General features: G+C 54.9%; 5 protein-coding genes across 5 annotated transcripts; all 5 read left to right on the top strand.

Annotated features, from left to right (window-relative positions):
- Nucleotides 1–374: 374 nt before the first annotated feature.
- Nucleotides 375–2,889, top strand: TRAVEDRAFT_54523 (uncharacterized protein; the record flags this gene model as incomplete). The annotated part of the gene is made up of 13 exons (XM_008047446.1): nucleotides 375–513; nucleotides 571–681; nucleotides 748–888; nucleotides 973–1,190; nucleotides 1,243–1,282; nucleotides 1,364–1,407; nucleotides 1,471–1,476; nucleotides 1,570–2,037; nucleotides 2,103–2,252; nucleotides 2,306–2,494; nucleotides 2,546–2,615; nucleotides 2,686–2,728; nucleotides 2,784–2,889. 13 exons carry the CDS (start codon nucleotides 375–377, stop codon nucleotides 2,887–2,889), a joined length of 1,725 nt encoding a protein of 574 aa, XP_008045637.1.
- Nucleotides 2,890–7,842: 4,953 nt separating this feature from the next.
- TRAVEDRAFT_54522 (uncharacterized protein) lies at nucleotides 7,843–8,600 on the top strand (the record flags this gene model as incomplete). Its single annotated transcript, XM_008047445.1, has 2 exons — nucleotides 7,843–8,370; nucleotides 8,427–8,600. 2 exons carry the CDS (start codon nucleotides 7,843–7,845, stop codon nucleotides 8,598–8,600), a joined length of 702 nt encoding a protein of 233 aa, XP_008045636.1.
- A 494-nt stretch (nucleotides 8,601–9,094) lies between these two features.
- TRAVEDRAFT_137338 (uncharacterized protein) lies at nucleotides 9,095–9,679 on the top strand (the record flags this gene model as incomplete). The annotated part of the gene is made up of 1 exon (XM_008047444.1): nucleotides 9,095–9,679. A coding segment is annotated over one exon (585 nt), but the record flags the coding sequence as incomplete, so codon positions are not given.
- A 988-nt stretch (nucleotides 9,680–10,667) lies between these two features.
- TRAVEDRAFT_137340 (uncharacterized protein) lies at nucleotides 10,668–13,359 on the top strand (the record flags this gene model as incomplete). Its single annotated transcript, XM_008047443.1, has 4 exons — nucleotides 10,668–10,874; nucleotides 10,935–11,582; nucleotides 11,652–11,684; nucleotides 12,667–13,359. The coding sequence occupies 4 exons, from the start codon at nucleotides 10,668–10,670 to the stop codon at nucleotides 13,357–13,359; spliced, it is 1,581 nt and encodes a 526-aa protein (XP_008045634.1).
- A 4,492-nt stretch (nucleotides 13,360–17,851) lies between these two features.
- On the top strand, nucleotides 17,852–18,747 carry TRAVEDRAFT_54520 (uncharacterized protein; the record flags this gene model as incomplete). The annotated part of the gene is made up of 4 exons (XM_008047442.1): nucleotides 17,852–18,034; nucleotides 18,096–18,170; nucleotides 18,392–18,425; nucleotides 18,488–18,747. 4 exons carry the CDS (start codon nucleotides 17,852–17,854, stop codon nucleotides 18,745–18,747), a joined length of 552 nt encoding a protein of 183 aa, XP_008045633.1.
- Between the last annotated feature and the right edge of the window lie 1,957 nt (nucleotides 18,748–20,704).

The raw sequence follows: 20,704 nt of genomic DNA, 5'->3' as shown, positions 1-20,704 counted from the left end.
TCCCGTCCCTCTGCCTGCTACGCTCCTTACTCTCTCGACACATTCATTCCAACCATCAATAATTCGTCAAACATCACCAAACAATATCCTCGAATAATTCACAACTCACCTCCGTTTGCTGCACGCTTTCATCAATGGCCGACGGTTCAGATACGCCTGTCTCTGCTCGCACTCGGAAGCGAGGTACTGCAGCTGCGGTAAGAGCATTCCTTCATGTTTACCTGCCCCACATACATATTTAAACACCATAGAATGAGCCACGCACTCCTGCCCCAGCGACACTAGCGGGCGGCACAACAAGGCCCGCTCGTCGAAGTGCTACCACCAGCAGAAGTCAGTCTATGTCAACTCGAGCAGTTTCATGATACTCACATATGATCTCGAACACAGACATCGCATCGACACGCGTGCAAACCACCGCAGCTGGCTCTATGGGTCGTACAGTCGGACCCAATCGTCCAGCAAAACCCACTGGCAGCGACAGAAGTCCGGCAGCTCCTGACACCAGTAATGGTAGGCTACGCACTGCACATTCCTATGACAGACGAGCTAACCTGTAGATTTGATCAGACATGATGGACGTCGACGCAGCAGCTACAGCAAGAGCTCCCGGTGAGAAGGCTGGACAGCGCCGCAAGCGCGCGCCGTCAAGTGTTGCTACTGCGGCACCCGATAAGGAAGGTGAGTACCTCGCTTCTCGCACTCACCCAAGCATCCTGTTTGGAATTCATCTCTTGCCACTCATAGTAGAAGGTACGGAAGCCGTCCCGAACGCTGCAGAACCAGCTAAGAAGAAGCACAAGAACAATAAGAGTGTGAAGCTGCGGCCTAAGGCTCCTACGGCGCCTGTTGCTCGGGCGTCGCCTGCGGTTGCACCTCCTCCTCCGAGTCCGGCGCCATCGAAAGGCAAGTCCATCCTGTCTTAGTGTTACATTATTATATCTGGTGTATCTTATGTGATAATCTGTACAGGTCCAGAGCGAAGGGGCGCCCTCAAGCGCATCAATGTCGACGAACCGTCTTCTAAAGACGAGCCCATCTTGAAGACTGCCATGGATCGGGAGCAGCTGGTCAACGAGGATGGGGAGGATAACGAAGGGGCTGAAGAAGAAGAGCAAGAAGAAGAGCAGGACGACGGCGAGGTTCCGGAGCCACAAGATGAAGGGCGGCTTGATGATCTCGCCGCTGAGGTGCGCATAAGCAGTACCCACTGAATCGTCGTGATCTAACGTGGCATTCTAGGCCGTCTCGTTTGGCGAGCTTGTGCCTGTCTCTGAGTCAGGTAACGTGGCTTCAACATGACTCAAATCCATTCCCCAATATATTGATACCTCAGGTCGCGCCATTGCTTCTGCTCCTCTAGCTGCCGTGATCCGCACCGCTGCACCAGGCGGCGAGGAGGCTGTGGTATGTGTCGTACGCTATGAGATCAGGGTCGGATATTGACGACCTAGTACACCATGATGATAGGTCACGGTAAAGAAGAGCCGGCGGGAGCAGAAGCTTGAAGAAGAAGAATAGATGTGCTCAGGATTGATACACCTCTACGCTGTACTAATTCTTGGACAGATGCCCGTCGTCTCTGCCACTAAGATGCACAAGAAGCCCAAGCAAGTGGCACAGGGCGGATCGGATGCGGAAGGGTCCGAAACCGACTCCAACTCCGACTCCGACTCTGACTCTACGCCTTGGATGGCACGCACCGACATATCTCGTGCACTCAAGCACGTGTCGAAGAATACTTGGAATGTGCGTCTCAATAAATGCCGGAAAGAGGTCAAGCAAGTCTTGAAGGCCAGCTTCGAGCACGGCATGACACACATTGCCATGGGCGACGGCATCTGTATCACTGACCCCGGTGACCTGGAGGAGACTGATGCGATGGTGACGCCATTGGGATCGCAAGGTATCGATCAGATCTCGCTAGGTGCTCTCATAGGGGCAGCAGAAGACCTTGGATATGTTTGGGAAAACGACATAGCTCATCGTCTTGAGGCCGGATCGGAACGCCACTACGTTGCGCCACTCCGGAGCTACGTGAGCAACTTACCCTCACGTTTTCGCGAGATCATCTATCCTGACTAAATCTCTGACACTTACAGACGGCGGCTCGCCTGCGCCTCTACTGTGGAGAGATCAAGAAGGCTGCCTCTAGTGCATACCCGTCGGCGGTCCACTTGTCTAACATGCCCAAAGCGACGTTGCCCAAGTTGCTGGAAAGCAGCAATTTCCTGTATCCATTCTTGCCCAACGTACGCCGCAAAACCTTTTCGTATAAGGACATATCACTGATTTGCTTGCGCAGAACGAGTTCCTGTACACGCGGCCGTTCAGTGGGCCCGGGATTCCAGACGTACTGCGGGCTCTCTTTTTTGGTGAATCACAGCCGTTCAAGATTGGTACTCAAAATCTTGGCACGTTCACCTCGTCCTTGCCTACTGCACCTCATGAGCTCGAGATTCCGGATGCGATGCTAGCCCTGGCAGTTAATGCGGTGCGTACATCACCCCGAGTGTGCTGCTACGTATCCTCATCTGTACTGCAGATCCATTCAGTCCTAATCGACCATATCAACCCTGCGACGGCCGACGGCGATCGCATTAGCGAGTTTTTCTGTAACGACCCTGCACAATGCATACAAATCTAACATGATTATCCTCGCCAACTTACGCATCACCGCATTAGGGACGTATCATGCGCTCATGCATGAGATTTGTATGACAGCATCGTGAGTGCCTCATTGCTCTGCGGTTGGCCCTCTTTGGCTAATGCTTTGTACGCAGGGGCGGGAACGCTGTGTTGAACCAGCAGCAGCCCCATGGTGTCGCACACAATGCCATCCTCGCCAACGTCGATTGGGCCAACATCGCAGCTGCTGCCAACGCATGATCATCAAGTCACGCTGAAGGCTCCGTCGGTAGTATACCCTATATTCCTGTCTATATTTCGCTCCCGCCAATGCCGTGCGTCATTTCTATCTACGCCGCTGAGCCTCTCGCTGAATCGGCTTCTACACAGACAGCTTCATAGTACATACCGCCGGGTGTCAGCGCAACCGTTCGCATCGCTTTGCAAGGCCCCGGCGACAGATTGCTACACTCGTTGCCACCGGTGTGCCCACGGTGTGTCCTAGGCTCAGTGCTGCCACACATCCACGTCGCTCGCAGGTCCTATTCGCGTCGCTCGCAGGTCCTTCGCTGTGCCCACCGCCACGTCTTCCGCCATGCATATACTGTTCCCGTCGCTGCGTCACCTCCGCGCTACTCCCCACACTCGCTACTATCCACCACTCTCCACCGCTCAGGCTCTTCGCCGTGTTCGCGTTACTGTGGCGTCCTGCTTCATGCCGCCGTATATCCGACTCATCTCGTCACCGGGGCACGATCTTGTATGGCAGACGTTACCTTTTTACACTTGGGGCTGCGCCGCCGCCTCTTCCTTCGCTACTCTGTGCACTGCTGTGAATCCCCTTCCTGCGCCCCCTTAGTACCTACCCTCTCCGCGCCACCTCCATTTCTGTGTCCATGTCACTCTCGTGGCTGCGCATGCCTTGCTCTCCTCCGGCCGTACCTGTGACGCTCTTCGCTAGTAGGTTAGCATAATACTGTTCGCCCTTTATCATACATACTTAGTCTCTCGCCTCCGAGTCGCCACCATCGCTTGCCTACTGCTTGTTACCGTAAAACCGTCTGCCCTATGTGCAGCAATATGAGTTGTAAAGCCGCATATTTCGTGTGAAAGCGCGAGAAATTAGACCCATAGAAAATGGCCATTACAAGGAAATATGCGTAAAACAATGGGATGTGCAAGATCACGCCAGTTCAGACAACAGTGTATTATGTCGATATGCACGAAATACGCCGCTTTACAGTGGGGGGACCTCCAAACGAGCTGATTTACGAGGAGATCACTGAAATGTCTAAGATACACGAAACTGGTCATTTTACGCGGTTTTCTATATCTTTCGGCGTAATTTTTGGGGGAAGGTATTCCTGACGAGTCCCTTGTTGCATTAGTCAAGACATGATCATGTTTGCAGCTTACAATGTACCCGCTCGATCAGCGTCCGTTCACGCAAGCTGCGCGACTCGAATTCGGTGATATTGTGTTCCCAGTATCAACATCCCAGGCATACACACAGTGTTGACTGAGCCTGCTCGAACACAAAGGACTACCGTACAGCTAATCTACTTGCAAGATCTCTGAGCACACACGGCGAACTCACTGCTACACTGCCCAATACATACCGCAATTGATCAGAACATCACCGATGGCGAAATGAGCGGACGGTGCGACAGACGAAACATCTCGCAAAGCGCAGCCAAGGCAGGCGGAGATCGCAATGTCCATTGTCGGGACACCCGAGCAGGACCGTGTCGTGAACGGAGCATGTAGGCTGTTGTATTTCGAGAACCATCCGGAAGCGTCGGGCAGACGGCGCAGCGAGCGTATGTACAAGATTCGGTTGACTAAACATAGGGCAGTGGTTGTCGAGCGAGCCAGGAGCTCGTAAGACTGTTTGTAATCTCGACAGGCAGTGGGACGGCGTGCGAGCGCGGCGAAGGCAGGAATGTGGGCCCAGGATGATTAGCTCGTGCCTAGATGTCCAAGTCGCGCTCATTTGCAGGTTGATGCTCGCCGCGGCGGGTTCGCGGTGTTGCAATGCCATCCGCATGCAACATCGCGGGGTGCGTGAGCCCGTCAAACAGCCTCGCGTCGCGGCTGCCGCTCTAGAGATCGAGCTCGTATGCGGCCCGAGGTGTTTCGAGTGAGCCCGCGGTCGTTCAGGGTCGGAAGGGTCGGAAGGGGCGGGGAAAGCCTCAGCAGGACTCATTTCGCAGCACAGGCGCTGTCTACAGCGGCGGGCAGGATTCTGCTGAGATACTCTGGCTGGGCAGGGTAGACGGCGGGACGCCGGACGGTGCTGCGAGCAGCACTACACGCACAAGACAGCCAGTTCGCGCCAAAGTCTCCGGCTCGGGGGTCCATGTGGGGCGGGCTCAGCGAGGGCAAGGGCGCCTTGTGCGTGCCGAACGTGGTCCGTGCGGGGTCGTATATAAACTGGGCGCACGTCCTCGTCGAGCGGCACGACACCCTCTACTCGCCCTCCACCCTCGCTTCGCACATCGCACATCCTGCATGCTGCTGGTGTGTAAGCACTGTGCGGCGGCGAGCGCGTGTGCCCCGCACTCATCTCGTCCGGCCGTCTCTCGTGTACGTCGTCCCCAGCCATTTCCGCTCCGCATCGTCTAACTCCAGCTTGCTAGTGCCTGCCGCCTATTCTGCGCTGTCGACGCCGTACGCGACACGGCCCCGGCTTTGGTGAGCCCGCGTGCGACACTCCGGTGCACGGCTGACGAGTTCTTACCGCTGTCAGAGCGTCGGGATTCGCGGAGACACGAGGCTTGGCTCGCGGTGCGTACTGGATCCATGCTCGCCGCGTAAGCCTCACCGCTGACTGTTCCGCATGTGCAGGCGAGTGCAGTCGGCTGGGGACGTGTCGACGAGTTCGCAGTCGTCGAGATCAGCTCGTTTCGAGGCGAGTGTTGCACTGACTGGCCAGGATCGTAGGTTCGCGCCGTGAGGTCCAGCCCCGGCCAGGTCGTCTTGAGGGAGCGGGCGAGGGTTGAGACGCGCAGCGGGAGTGATAGAAGCAGGGCCTGTCCTATCGTAATCGCATGTAGCTGCTCGTTCGCGCCGTCGGAGGGCCTGTGCCGCCGGAGACGTTAATTGATGTCCGTGGCGTCAGGAGCACGCGTATGCGCCCTACAGCGCGAACGTCTGAGCACTGGTGAGTCAGCACATCTCCCTGCATCAATAAGATTACTAACTCGACCTGATACGGCTCGTCTGGTCGATCGTCGAAGGTCTTACGCCGATTGGAGGTGATCGCGGCCGGCTGGGGTGTGGGCCGTGTGGATTCTGGCGGTGAGCACTTTCAAACGTGCAAATGAGTGCGCGAACTGACCTTTCTTCAGGTCGGTCATGCAATTCGCGCCGCAATTCGGGCAGCCGGGGTCGAGGGAGGCCGGCGGGAGGATGGAGGAGGGAAGACGGCAGATAGGCGCCCTTGGACGTCGCAGTGCGCGAAAGAGATTGCGCGCGACGTCGCGGCTTGTAGCTCTTGTAGCACGTCTTTAAGTTGTCTTAGGGACCGTTTGTAATGATGTAAGCTGTCGCTGAACGAACAAGGTGCGAGTTAGCGGGCGTACAGAGCTCCGAGGGGGAGGGGAAGGCGTACTGGGGCCACTTCTGCGAGCCAGCGGCTAGGTACGCCTGGACGTCGTGTACGACGACTTGGGGACTTCCAGGGGTGCGTTGGGAGTGGGGGATATGCGTCGTTGGTCGCGACGGCCGTGTGTACAGTGAGGGCGCGTCGACGGTCGCTGTCTGCGCTTTTTTGAACCGCTGGCCGGATCGTTTTGGCTCCTTCGCCGATCCTACAAACACGGTGGGTCTCGTTCTATTTCGCGACGTTTCGTACCGGGTTAGTACGCGCGTTCTGCTTCCCGCGAGTGGGCGCCGCGGACGCGTCGACGCGGCTGGCACTGTGTGCGGGCGCTTCGCGCCTTCAAAATGCAAATCTGTGCTCGAGCGGATGTCAGTATCATATGTTGTATTAGTAGCAAAGGCACAGACGTACCGGTAGAGGAGCTGCCCAAGGGAGCGAGAGTGGGCGCCTATACGAGCGGGAGAGCGCCCGGTGGTGGGAGAGGGCGGAGGCGAGGGCGGAGATGCAGCCAGAGTCATCGAGCGAGAGGGAGAGCAGCGAGCGGAGTGCATGTATGCGTGGTGGGGCGGAGTAGCAGCCCTAGAATAGTCCAAGTCGTCGACAAGGGCTGCAAGGAGAGCGCGGGGAGCGGTGCAGACGAGCAGACGAGCTACGCGGCTCGGTCGGATGTGAGACGAGAGACTGTGGCGTTGAAGGGGACGGGGGGATGCTTGAGCGGTCGCGGTAGTGAGAGACGAACGTGGACGGCGTGCAGATTGTTACAAGAGCGAGTTGAGGCGACTAGTTTCTGTGCCAGCAACCACGGCCATCGAGTAAGAAAGACGGTGCACATGGTGCATCCAGGGTGGACGCGACGCGGCTGCAGCGGGCAGAGAGCGCGCGGCGAACAAAAGCAAAGGACGCAGAGAGAGCGAGAGGGCAAGCCGTCTCCGGGCATCTCGGACTGCGGCAGATCGAACGCGTGACTTCACCGCGCGCTGATACTCTTCACCCTTCACATGGATGAGCGCAGCACGAGGCGCCGCACAAGCGCCGCGGGAGGGCCGCTTAGGCAAATTAGTCATACCAAGGATTTGGCCCGCCGAAGGCGGGCGGCCCGACGGCCCAGGACGTCCCGGAGGGGTTCCGAAAGCGGCACCCAGGCTAGGGTTGGCTGCTGTGGCACGACTTGAGCGCCTACTGCTCTCCATTTCATGTTCTCCACGCCTCCTAAATACAAAGCCGAGCCATCCTGAACGTCCCGGAGGGCCAGTATTGCCACATTACACGCCAGCGACCACGCGCGAACCTACTGACATGCGCAAACCTACTTACCCTTTCAGGAAATTACAGCGCTTCTTGGACACCGCTGTTTTGCCGACGTAGAAAGAACGGTACACCAAAGTACACACTCGCGCTGTCTAGGGGGTACCCCCTGCCACGTTTTGGCTTGGGTTGCGGATTCTTACGGGAGGTAGCCATATTTGAACGTCTTGTTTTGGCTTCCCGCTAATGCAATGACGTACTGGTTACAGTGCACACTCGTTCAGGTGCCGCGGTAGACATATAATCAGGCGGTCTGCGCGACGGGTTCCTCAAGTTCTTCACCAACCCCCCTCGCGAGCTACAGTATGAGTCTCAGGCACTACACGCGCGACGCCCTCCATAACCCGCTCAACTCGCTTCATCAGAGAGGCACCTGGCCTCTACAGCGCGCGGTCTGCAGCGACCCGAACAACTTGCACGCCTTCAAGTTTTTCTTCGCGCCCACCGTGGACTCTGACGACCATTTTATATGCTGCATCCCCCTTGTGCCCCCGGAGCTCATTCCCGACGACGATTCCGAAATGGACACACTCCCCGTCGTGTTCACGGTCATTGGCCAAGTTGCTCCGGAGGAATGCTTCCTGACGGCGGTGGGGGATCAACGCGAAGACCGTCCGGACACCACCGCACACAAAAGGCCTCTCGCATCCTGCTTGTTGGAGTCGCGTCCGGACCGCGACTCCTGCGTCGAATGGCGCCAGCTCCCGCCGGCTATCCAGTGCATCGCTTCAACCGCTGTTGCCGGCGATCTGAACACCTCGCGTCTCCTCCGCTTCGCCCCCAATGACGGCGCGGTGCAGCTCCGTGTTAGATTTGTCCCCTATGAAGGAGAGGTGAGTCAGAACACCCAGCGGCCCTGAACACTTGAATGCTGAGCAGCATATTGCAGCTGAAGGACACTCTGCCCTTCTTCGACACAAGTGCGAACTCCAGAATCGTCCCGCAGACGATAAACGAGGTACCTTTCAACAAACCGCTTCGCGCGACGTTTACTTTGGAATACTACCGCGAGGGCGGCGAGAATTATCTGTATGCAGAGCTAGTAACCTTAGACACTCTCTGATTGCTTCTCCGTCCTCTCACTCGTCCGCTCTACCCCGTTGGCTACTGGATTTTCTATGTAATGTTACTGGATGGTTTGGAGCAGTCGTGTTACGGTGTTTTCCCCTCGGTTATCGATGTTTGTATTTTAGGCTATGTATTGTACTTCAGCGGCGCCCGCGGCCATTTTGATGTCCGAGTCGAAGCGCAGTTCCTGCAGCACCTTACGCGCAAGCGTGAGTCTGTCATGAAACATCGGCTCGCGAGGGAGCCCAGACGCATTTCCTTTCTAAGCACGAAACGGGAGTTACAAGGCGTTCGGAGGCAGCCCCTCTATCTCTCACCCACCCTCCACCATGTCTAATTTCGAGCCCGAGTACATCATCGCTCTGGCGAAGCTTCTACACGGCGGCACGAAGGATCAGAAAAAGGAATATGAGAGGAAATGGTGCGACAATGTACGTACAGGAGGCTATATGACACTGGTGCCCTGGAGAGCTGAAGGCCGCCCTCCCTCAGGTCGAGAAGCGTTGGAAGGCATGGCAAGAGCGTCGCCCTGCACAATCGCAGTATGTCCCCCAGCTTGAATGGGCCGTCCACGTCGTCGAGTACGTTGTTTGGGTATACAACATGACAAAGTCGAACACTGGGCTGGGGCCCCTGAGAGCCGAGGTGCCACTCCTAGGCCCTCGCTTTCTGCCTCCCGGATACCTGCATGCCCAACGTCGTCATTCGATGCCCGACATCAACCCAGAAACATCGTACCTTAAAGCACTTACCATCATCCACCCTTTCTACTTCGACGACCTCGCGCGGTGTCCATGGTGCGATGCTACTGGAGAAGATGTATCGTGGGGAGGGTGGACGTCGACCGGGCATTGCGAGGTGCATGGCGTGGATCGTGAGGAGACCGCATTGGGGTATCAGTTGCGCTGCTTGCGCTGTTCTGGGGCACCGTCAAATCAGAAGAAACCAAGCAAGAATGGCGAAGGCACTCACTGCTTCACAGCCACAAACCACACGTTCTGGGAACATCGCGAACACTGGCAGATCCCTGGTAAGTGTCTTTCCATCCGCTGGGGTAAAGACCACGCAACCTAACATTATACCTCTTGCAATGCAGCGGGCATTCCGTTCTTCATGAAGCACTGTGCATTGACACGAGACCTATTCAATCTCATCGCGGAGTTTCGCTTGCAGGTGACATTGGCGGGTCTAGCTGAGAATATAAGACGTGAGTACCACTCGAAAGCCTGCCGGTCCTTGAGGACTGGTAGCTCACGGTAAGATCACAGAATTGCACCTCTATCGGCACCGCCAAGAAAAGTTAGCATATCTTTCCAACTACGAGAAGCGACTTGCACGAAGCACATGTGCCTTATTCCCCACCTTGAACACCCCGCTCCGCTCCTTCTCCAAGCCTGACGACATCGGCGGCTACAACGACACCTCTATTACGGACGACATGATTACGGACATCTACTTGAAGTTTAGTCAGGGAACACGCGTGGAGGAGTCAAACGAACATTTACGCACACTCACTGGTACGTCTGCGAGCTCTTCGAATGGGATACTGTCGTAAAAGGCAGCTTGTAACGGTTATTGATGGTTCGACAGCGGCGACAATATCTATCGACCAGACCTTCCGTGCAGCGGGAAAGGCAAAGATGGTGAATTCAGCGCGTCAGTATGAGAAGCCGTGGGGAGGAGGAATCTTGAACGCCTTGAACGAGCGTGGTCAGACGCTCGCGTGGGTGAGTGCTTCGCAGGCGCCTAAAACGGAGCGTAGGGCGCTGGCTGACCGGTTCCCGATGTCCTGGACCACCACGTACCCTCGCAGCAATTTTGTCAAACCCAAGCTAATGCCGAGATCGAAGAGCTCCTCAAAGGCCTAAAGAAACGGTTTTCTCTGCTTGGATCTCCAGAGCCAGACATCGTTGTGGCCGATAACTGCTGCCATGTCCGGAAAGCGATCAAGAACGCATTCCCCAACACACATGTTGGCCTCGATGTATGGCACATGCTTATGCGGTAAGTACTCTATGTTGAGGTTTTGTTTGAGATCTCACTTCCCACCCTGCCAGGTACAATGTGTGCATTATTGGCGGTGCCGGAAACGTGCCAGTGGCACTCGCGCCCTCACATAGCGGAGGACATCGTCAGTGCGATCTTGAAGACCCGAGCCAGCGCACACAACCCCGGCGTGTATTGGTCGCGCGAAGAGCAGGAAAGACAGCTAGAGGAGGCCTTCCAGAAGTGGGCCGCGCGTGGGGTTTGGAACCTCGCGGCTGCCAAGGTGAGTGCTTACTGCGGCTCTCCGAGGGCACCATTCCGTCGTTGACACGTACGTTCCCAGACGCACAAGGAACAAATGAAACACGTGAAGAAAGGCTGCTTAACGCGTCCGCGAAGCGATGTTCGATCGGACGGCAGCCGCGTCGAAGGAACACATAAAGCATGGAATAGCCTTCAACGCTCGTTCGCGAGTGGTCTTGAAATGCTCACCGTCCTCTCCCACGACCTCGTCCTTCGCCGCAATCATCGCGTTGATCTCGACTCGGGCTCGCCCACCGCGTTCGCGCTATCGACGTACGGTTCCCACCACATCCGCCTGGTCGACCGCATCGCATACCTCTGGAACACCATCCGGCAGAACACCACACATGCACATCTCTTCATCGGCCTTCAAGATACACCGCGTTTTCGGACGGTGGACAGTGGAGAGTCATTTGGTATTGTCCGCTCGCAGTTTGTAGAGGGCTATCAGTACCTGGTGGATGTCAAGGAGGAGGAGCCCGACAACCTTCTGGATCTGTCTGCTCAGCCCGCCGATGTAGCACAACAGCCCCTAAGGAGCATGAATATTGACCCTGCCCTCTTATCGCAGCCTCTTGTCTCGTCTCTCGCCCCAATCGACGGTTCTGCTTCTACGTTCCCGAGTGTGCGTCATACACTGGGCAAGGGGAAGGTCTCGGTACGTCACACTCTCGCGACCATTATTTGTGTATGCTTTGACCTATTGGCATGTAGGATATGTCGCCTCGCGCGAATACTGCAGAAGGAGGAGTGGAAGACACGGCTTGGAACAGCGAGGTCGTGGCGGAGAGTGTGTCGGGTTCCGCACCGGCTTCCATTCTTGCAGGTCAGTATTACTCATGCGCACGATTTCTGGACACAAGCTTATACGCATCGTAGATCTATCAGACATCCAAGAGGCCGCCCCCTCTGCACATCAGATCTCACAGGCGGGTTTGCGTCTCAAACGCACGCATTCAGATAGTGAAGACTCCGCTCTTCGGGAAGTCCAGCGGCCTTGCAATACGAAGAAGGCGAAGACCGCTGTGCATGCGCGCTTTGAATCTCGCGAACCGGGATGCGACATTACTTGTAAGCCTATGCAGGTATGTGGTTCACCGTCCCCAAGCACACAGTGCTGACTGACTATGCAGCAGTGCGATGTCGGTGTCATCGGCGCCGTGTCGCCTACTCCCGCCGCTGCCGTGTCGCCTACTCCCGCCGCTGCCGTGTTGTCCACTCCCGTTGCCGCTGTGTCGTTCACTCCCGCTACTGCCGTGTCGTCCACGGTTCCTGCCGCCGCCGCGTCGCCTACTCCCGCCACCGCACAGCCTACTCCCGCCGCCGTGTCGAGCACTGTAGCAACGGCAACAATCACGACGTCTGCAGCGATATCGACGGGGCCTGCAGCGTCCGTGATAGCTGCAACGGTCAAGTCCTCTGCTGCGACAATCACAGCGACGACCGCTACAATTCCCGCAGGAACACCCCCTCCCCCTATCACCTCTTTGTCCAGCACTCATGCGAGTCTAATTCCCGCGCGTGGCGCTGCCGTCGCCTCCAAGTCTGCTGTCACCGTCTCGCCACCTATCGCGACAGTCACTGCAACATCCACCCGGGCTCACTCACACGCCATAAAAATTGCGGTATCCACGTCGGCTGCCCCCCCTGCTACGCCGCTCCCTGCCGCGTCGGCCTCAAAATTTGCCGCGGGAATGACAGCGCCTGGCATGCCTGGATCCACCACCCTCACACGTCGCGACGGAACTATCAAGGGCTTCTTCGCGGCCCAGCACACTCCAGCAGACTCGAAACAGGGTACCCTGACCAGCTCCACTTACGCGTTACTGAAGGTCGAGATCACGGGCCTCACCCCTTCGCAGCAAGTCTTCTCCATCTCAACGGGTCTCAATCCGCTTTCGATGGTCATCCCCGGGGGGGACGAGTTCTTCTTGTTCATGAACCTCCGGGCAGAGCATCAGTGGGCGTCCCATAGCATGACGCCGCGGAAGTGGGTCGAGGCGGCTGAAATCTACAATACGGAGCTCGAGAAGACCAAACACCGCCTCGGGTACTACGGTTGGACAGTAAAGAAGACACCGCGTGCTCTGATGGATAAGCTAGGGGAGATAGAATCAATGGTTCTGCGCCGCCTGTCCGCTGGTGACTACAAGTGTAAGTTATCGATTTTCATGTTTGTGCATGTCAGCGCATTATCTAATGCTTCTGTCACAGCGAAGGAGTCTCGCTCAGAGGACTTCTGGAAGAAGCACTGCCATGCAGTGCCGCTGTTCAAAGGTGGCAGCGATGACATGCGCAAGGTAAGCCATGTCGCACATCTTTGGACGTGCGTCTCTAACAGAGTGTATTGGTCACATAGCGCAAGCTCAATACGTGCTCGCGCTGCAAGTTCATCATGTGGCCTGGTCCGCGTGGTGCGGCACAGAACCATAAACGTTCCTTCTGCTCCGACGGTGTACGCATGAACCCTCAAGTCACCCAGAAAACGCCAGACAGCCAAACCATTACGATCACGGAGGAGCTCCCACCGTGGCCGCAGCCCTTTGGAATGTTTGAAGACGGCAAGAGGTTCAACCCCACCGTCTTCCTCGGCGCGGTAAGCCGTCTGTACGACCAAATGGTCACTCATCGCTCGAACGGCGGTGAGTATGCGATGGAGTATCTCGCGTTCGCTGAGATGCTCCAAAAGCGGACCATCGTCGTCTTCGCCTGCGACGCGGAGCAACCAGGTGACCCCCAATTTGTATGACATGAGCAGAATATGTCACTGACTTCATATTGATTCTCAGGTCCGAACAACGTCGATGGGATCTCACTCGGTATGGACTCCGCCGATGAGCAACAGGTCCTATTCCGACTCTTCGATGGACTCGCGCTCGGCCCATGCCCTTTGAATCTCCTGACTACGTAAAGAGGAGCGCAGTATCTACGCGTTACGCCGCTACAGCCGGCCTCACTCACTGCGTAAACTGCCAATGTCGTCCACCACGGACGAGTGAGTGCTGGTGAGGAAGAGAATAGAAGAGAATGGGTAGCCGCCTAACACGAACCTTTGAGAGATCAAGTAGCTGTAAGTAGGCACGGTAAGCCCTACGTAGTGCAGTCAGAGTTGGAGCTACACCGCGCGAGACGGACTAGCGGTTTATGGTGTCCGGGGTGCCAGGTGGCCTCGTACGAACTGGTGTTCGTACGCCACGGGCGCGGCTCGTGCTACCTTGGAACTACACAATGCGTCTGGCTGCCGCTTGGTCTCGTCTCGGTTGTCTAAGCCACGTAGTGGTCTATATCTGAGGGCAACCGCGTCGTTAAAAAGCCCTCAAAATCTCACAGACACTCCTGCACAACTACGATCACATATGCCGCCCCATCCCACTGTGCTCGTCCTTCACCCCTCTCGGAAGTCTGTTGATCAACCAACTTCCACGCTTTCACGAACAGTTCCCTAGACGGTATACTTCTCTCATGTGCGAGTACGCCGAGCGTCTAGCTGACTTGGTCCTTTTCCGCTGGTACAAACGGCGCGATCTGACACGGAAGGATGTGTGGGCTCGCGCGGAGACAGATATCAGCCTATATGTGTCTATGGTGAGTCCGTCCTCTTTCTGTACAGCAGCTAACAGTGCAACATATTCCCCATGGTGGCGGATCCTCAGCTTCGTCCGGGTGTTCAAGGTATGGTGATATGGCCTGTGCCGGCTGAACTATACTCGCCCCACACTGAACGTTGAGAATTGCCTTTCAGGCTGATGTTCGTATCCAGCCCTTCTGGGCTCGTCTTTGGTGCAGGTGCCGAAGTGTGTTTCATGACTGATTGCACATTTCAGGCTAATATCTAAAACACAAAACATCATGGCTGGGGATCTGGATAACCTCACGGCGGCGCCGCATCTAGCGGCCTCAGTATGGTACACGTTCTCTAAGCTGCACCGGTAAGCTCAATTCCATCCTCGCATCCTTAACTAGCGTTCACGTCCAGTACCGGTTCTGTGTTCACAAGCTCTCAACACAAGGCGGCAGCCAAGAGCCTTGCCGGTTAAGCGAAGGGCAGTGACTCCTGGTCATTGGAGGGTGGTGAATGCGCCGTGCCGCGTCGCGCACTGGCAGGGTGGGTCATTGGCCTAGAATAGCCAAGTTTTAGGGCAGTACCGAGGTGTATGTGTAGTAGTGAAAATAAACTATTTGTGTCTATAAGCATCTGGTCCAGAAACGTCGACTTCTAGCTAGGAACAGGCCTAGAGTGATCAGGGCTCTTTCCTAATGTGTCCGCCCGCGGAGGGCTCTAGTGGTCTCTCGTTCACAGCGCGACTGGGCTACCTAGTGCAGAGTCGCAGCGCGTGTGGGGCACTGCCTCGTGCAATGTTGCTGCAGCTTTACTATATGATATCATCCTGACTAGGTGTGTTCTGAGCTACCTGGTCTCTCCATAGATCGTGCAACTGCATTGCTAGGCGGTCCAGCTATGTCCTGAAACTACCTGATACCCGGTAATGCTGCGCACCCTCAGGTAAATTCACACTACCACACCTAGCTCACTAATCACTAGTATTGACTGGCCTTTGCAGCGCAATCAGTGATCACGCCCCAACTGTACTAGAAGGAGGTTTTACGCAGTGACTTTCAAGCAACGAGGAGGAGGAAGAGGAGGAGTAGGGAGGGCGAGGAGGAGGGGGCTGTGGAGTTAGGTCTCATTGATGTCGGTCTACAGTCGTAATTTGCGTAATCGTACTATACAATCGAATTCCGTATGTGTTTTTCTCCTCGAGGTGTGGGTTCCTGCCGCATCCAATAGTTGCGGGGTCGTGTGCGAGAGCGTCGACAGCGGTTCGGGGTGTGCGCGCGATGTCTCTTAGTCCACCTGAAATAAGACAAAAAAAGCTTGGTGCCAAACCCCAGACAAGACAAAAAGTGTCTGGTGCAAGACCACTGGGGTCAGTAATAAAAAAAAGTGCCAGAAGCCAGGCGGGCGGGCGGCCATCAGCATTATGCGCAAGTGTCTTGAGTGTCTTGGCCGAGACACTTCAGACACTTCAGGCACTATACCAGACCAAGACCATTGATCTTGTGTCAGCCATGTGGCAGTTCTGGAATCAGACACTTGGGTCTTAATGATCTGATATAAGATGGGAATGTCTGGGCCCAGACCCCAGGCAAGACAAAAGTGTCTGGTGCAAGACCACTTGGATCAGTGATAAAGAATGGTGCCAGTAGCCAAAACAGCTACTACCACAGGAGGAGAGCCTCACAAGAGGCCTCCTATCAGGGGTGAGCGCAGTTTGGGTAATTGCCCTGTGCAGAAATTGAACCTGCAACCTCATGATTCCATGTACTACAATCTGAGGTGATGTAGACCACTACACCAGAAGCCTATACAGGTAGAGCATCACTGGGTAAATATGTCTACCATCTCACCCCTTAGGGTTACTTCCAGGTTGTACTTAGTGCTACTAGTAGTGAAAGGTTCAGATGACATATGGATGATTATTAGACACTTAATTGCCTCTGTAATGATGACTACTATTTCAAGTTGATACAAGTAATATCATTGATATAAAGCTGGTCTTCACATATTTGTAGCAAAAAAGTCATGTCTTTCTTCTTTGTAAGAACACTGTCTTGACACTTCAGACCAGTAGTTGTCAGACCCAGACAGGGATTTAAGACACAGACAGTGATAAGACAGTGTTCAGACACTAGAATCAGACCAAGACCTATAAGACACCCCCGCAAAATGCCTCGGAGGCATTCACCCAGCCACTAGGCACGAACTGTCCTCCGGGCGCAGGCCTGAAGAAACCTTTGTCATCGAGCTTGGGCACGCATCATGATCTATGACTTCATGCAAACCACAGAGTGCACTGCTGGTCAGTGTCTTCGTTCATATCACAACCCAACTATGACGGAATCTGCATATAATACGTACCCTTCTTAGTTAATATCGCTTATCAGGACTTTTCTTATGGCCAATGTTGTATCAGTCTTATATTTACAAGATAAAACAGATGTACAAATACTCGCGGGCTACCGGTTGAATCATGATGTATGTCCATGTATGACACTCAATCCTATGTTGGTTTGTAATTTGGGTGTATTCATATAGTGAGGCCTTCCTCAGCGGATAGAACTGAAGAATCGGGGTCGTGGCAGGCGATATCTGAGTTGCTCTTCAAAAGTGGTTGTTTGGCAAAAGCTTCTGATCCTAACACGTACAAATAGCGGAAAACAGCCGAGTGGTGCTCACTGCATTGAGCGCTCATCCTCAACAGTCTCGGCTATTCCAGTTTTCGGGTGTTCTGCTTCCACACTCTGCTCCCTTCTGCTTCATTCTTGCACTCAATCACATCCGCATCCCCTGAAAGTACTGCGCTCTAGGATTCTGTGTTTCCATCATGTCTGGTACGGCTCCCTGTATCTAACTCCTGCTACAATATAGCTCACAGGTTTGTGCAGCAGACCAGATCAAACTTGCGTCTCCGCCCTTCAATAGCATGTCCTCCGTGCGGTTCTCCCCAAGCAACCCAAATCATCTCCTTGCATGCTCTTGCTGCTGTGTGCCAGACATCTGCAGCGATATCGGACTGCTGATTGGGCAATTGGCAGGAATCAAATTGGCGCCTAGTCCCATCTTGTTTTAGCGATTTCTTTACCCTCGTTGTCCTCCTGCCTTCCACTCGCTCACCTGTCACTTTCCGACATTCGGGCCCACTCTGTGGCCACCTCTTCTGAGCCCGCCGTGGTACGTACTCATCAGGCTTTCATACAAGACACCTGTGGAAATCACCCTCAATGCTCGGTCACGATTAGCTGCAACATGGCATACTATGCTCAGCTGCCTCCGCTCCGTACACGGCTGGCTGTGGACAGTATCCAAGGGTGCACGAAACCGGTAAGTGTATGCCCTCCATACCAGGGTGTCAAACACCAAAGTCCGCGTTGACAGGGATATTGCGTATGTGCGCCATGCTTGTCTCGACGCCTCGCGCCCCCGTATCCCTCAAAACCCCGTCCCATAGCGTATGTCCTTGGTCTCCAGGACATTCATCCACACCTCGAACAAATGCACAATCGAACCCGGTCCTTGTCGCCGGCTCAACAAGCATCATCATCAGCATCAACAATATCTCCTGTCGCTCCAAGCGGCCGGTTCGTGTGCATGGGGTCTGAAATAAGGCAATCCCCTGTCCTAGTGGACTATGCCACACAGTCCAACAAGTGGATCATGGTCGAGACCGCCATACTGTGTGTCATTGTTGTTCGGTCTGATGCTTCTGCCCTCATTGTAAGTCATAAGAGTTGCCATGACTGCTCGTTGTAAAACTCACGTATGGGGGGGGCGCAATCCGTCACCCCTGTCCTGCAAGTACTCTGCTCCGGGCTCTATTGAGGCTCAGCATACTTGTAGGATGGTGGGGCAATTTAGAGAGGCTGCCCGCACGCTGTACGCGTCTATCTAGTACAGTGTTATCTTATCTTTGCCCAGCGCTTACGGCGCTGGGCCAGTGGATGTACGGTACCCGTAACGACCTCATACTGGGTCGTTACACTCATGCAGTATAAGCTGAATGAGTGGGCTCATTTTGCTTCTGCCATCACCAGACCCCGCCTTTAATCAACCTCTGCTCATCATGCCTCCCCGCTGGCTCTCCTGCCTGGTCGTCTTCATGAAGCGCGCGCGACAAACCAAGCGTGTCACGCACTACACCATCTCTGACAACAACAACAACAACAACAACAACAACAACAACAACAACAACAACAACAACAACAACAACAACAACACCGGGCATGCAGCCAGAGCCTCTACAACGCTGTCTTTTGAGCACCACCGGCATATGAGGAGATATCAAGTTACTTGAAGCGCGCATTACAATTCACTTTGCTCACTTGGCGTCTACCAGTTGAAAGGCGCTCAGTTCGCATTCACTTCACTTTCACACTCCGACACTTTCGCTGCTACAGGCTCACCCGCTCTGCACCATGCCTATGCCGCCATCCTGGCTCTGTTTTCTGTGTTGCATTCATGCTGTTTATCCTACCTGCATGGGTACCATTTGCCTTATACATCTCGCCATCATGTTCTTCCTTGCGGTCGCTATCATTAGTCCTCGGGTACTGGTAACACCTTTCGCTCGCGCTACTGGCTACCTACTCAAGTATTGCCGCCACCGCTGTCCTTGTCTCCGCAGGGCTCTTCTAGCTTTGGTATCCAAAGATGCAACACCAAAGAACTGATATGCTGTCCGGGAACCTGCAGGATCCACTCCGCTGTAAGTATGCACCCCCCGCAGCTGTGTACAGCACCAGCACTGTGACCAACACCGCCTCTTCTTGCCTGGCCGCCTCCACAGCCACCAAAACACACGCGCGGAGTCGCACCTATCGCGCCCACCTTCACGTACATCGCCACCGTGCGCTGCCCCGAGGCACGCTACTCGCATGCCTCGGGCGCACTTGCTGCGCTCGCCTTGATCACGACCACAACCATGACCATGAAGTGAGTAATAAGCTATAGCCTCTCACTCAATAGACTGTAATAGGTTAATGGGTATCTTATGTATCTGTACTTACAAGTACTATGCTATAGTACCATTACTTTCACTCACTTCATCTAACTTTGGCTCACTTGGGCGCCCTTTCTCGCAAGAGGCTGAGATTGAGCAAATGAACAGTGGTGCAGTGCGCCACTGCCCTAGAGGCACCCTCGAGTGCGTAGATAGCTGTCCGTAAGGGTTCTGGTCTGAGGAGGTCGATGTCCTCCTCGAGGAGATGCGACAGGTGATCGTTTATTATGAGTGGGAGCGCGCTTGATGGAGCACGTTAATGGGCTTGCACTTCAATCTCAATCACCCTGACTATCACGAGGGGTTTGATGCGCACGCAATCCGCCAAGCCACTACCCGTCGCTCAATGCGCGACTTCTGCCACAGGGCTTGGTGCCATGTGCCGGACTGGGGAGAGTTGGGCGGGGAGAGTTCTGCGCTTGCCACCACGCTGCGGGGTTTGCTTTCAGACACAAGTGAGTGGATCAGTGTCCAACATGTATGTGCACTCTAGTGTCTCCTCAATGGATATCCCTGCATTGGTGCCCGCTTAGCTGGTGTATCATTTTTCGATAGTTTCGCGAGACTCCATCGTCTGTACTGATGAACTCTGAACCTGGAAGGCTGTAAGCCGCACAAAGAGAGGTCTTCAGTCTGTGAGAGAACGACTGAAGAGCAGAGGCCTGCAGAGTCCTCCTTATATGCTACTGGGGAGGACGATGAGTAAGCGTATAGGAAGAGGGCATGTGACGTCCAGAGGACGCTGACTGAGCGATGAGTAACACTGAGTAAGGGAGCATAATCGACATAAGGTCAGATAGTCCATGGCTGAGTAATGCGAGTAATCCGGACGCTGTCTAGAATAGTCCGGAACATCGTAGAACGTACCAGAATCATATGGAGGGATGGCAGAATGCCAAGTAAGTACAGAACAAAAGAATGTACGTATATGGTAAGTGGGAAAGTCCATGCTGGCGTATGGTAGACACACAGCCACTATCACTGCCACTCCCGGTCCGGCACAGCCGTAGACACAGAAGTTCAACACTCCCACTCGTTCAAGATGTGGAGGACACCAAGCCAATGCTGCGACGGAAACGGTCCAATATGGAGAAGGGCACGTTTTTTGTCAGCGCGTCGGCAAGTTGCTCCCCAGAAGCAACATAGAACACCTCAACGCTCCCACTTTCGACCTGCTCTCGAACATAGTGGTAGCGGATGTCAAAGTGCTTGGTACGTCGGTCAATGACTGGGTTGATGGCGAGGTAGATGG

The sequence above is a fragment of the Trametes versicolor genome (assembly GCF_000271585.1).
Source record: "Trametes versicolor FP-101664 SS1 unplaced genomic scaffold TRAVEscaffold_19, whole genome shotgun sequence".
Classification (NCBI taxonomy): domain Eukaryota; kingdom Fungi; phylum Basidiomycota; class Agaricomycetes; order Polyporales; family Polyporaceae; genus Trametes; species Trametes versicolor.
Note: the sequence above shows the minus strand (reverse complement) of the source record. Positions and strands in the feature narration are given on the sequence as shown.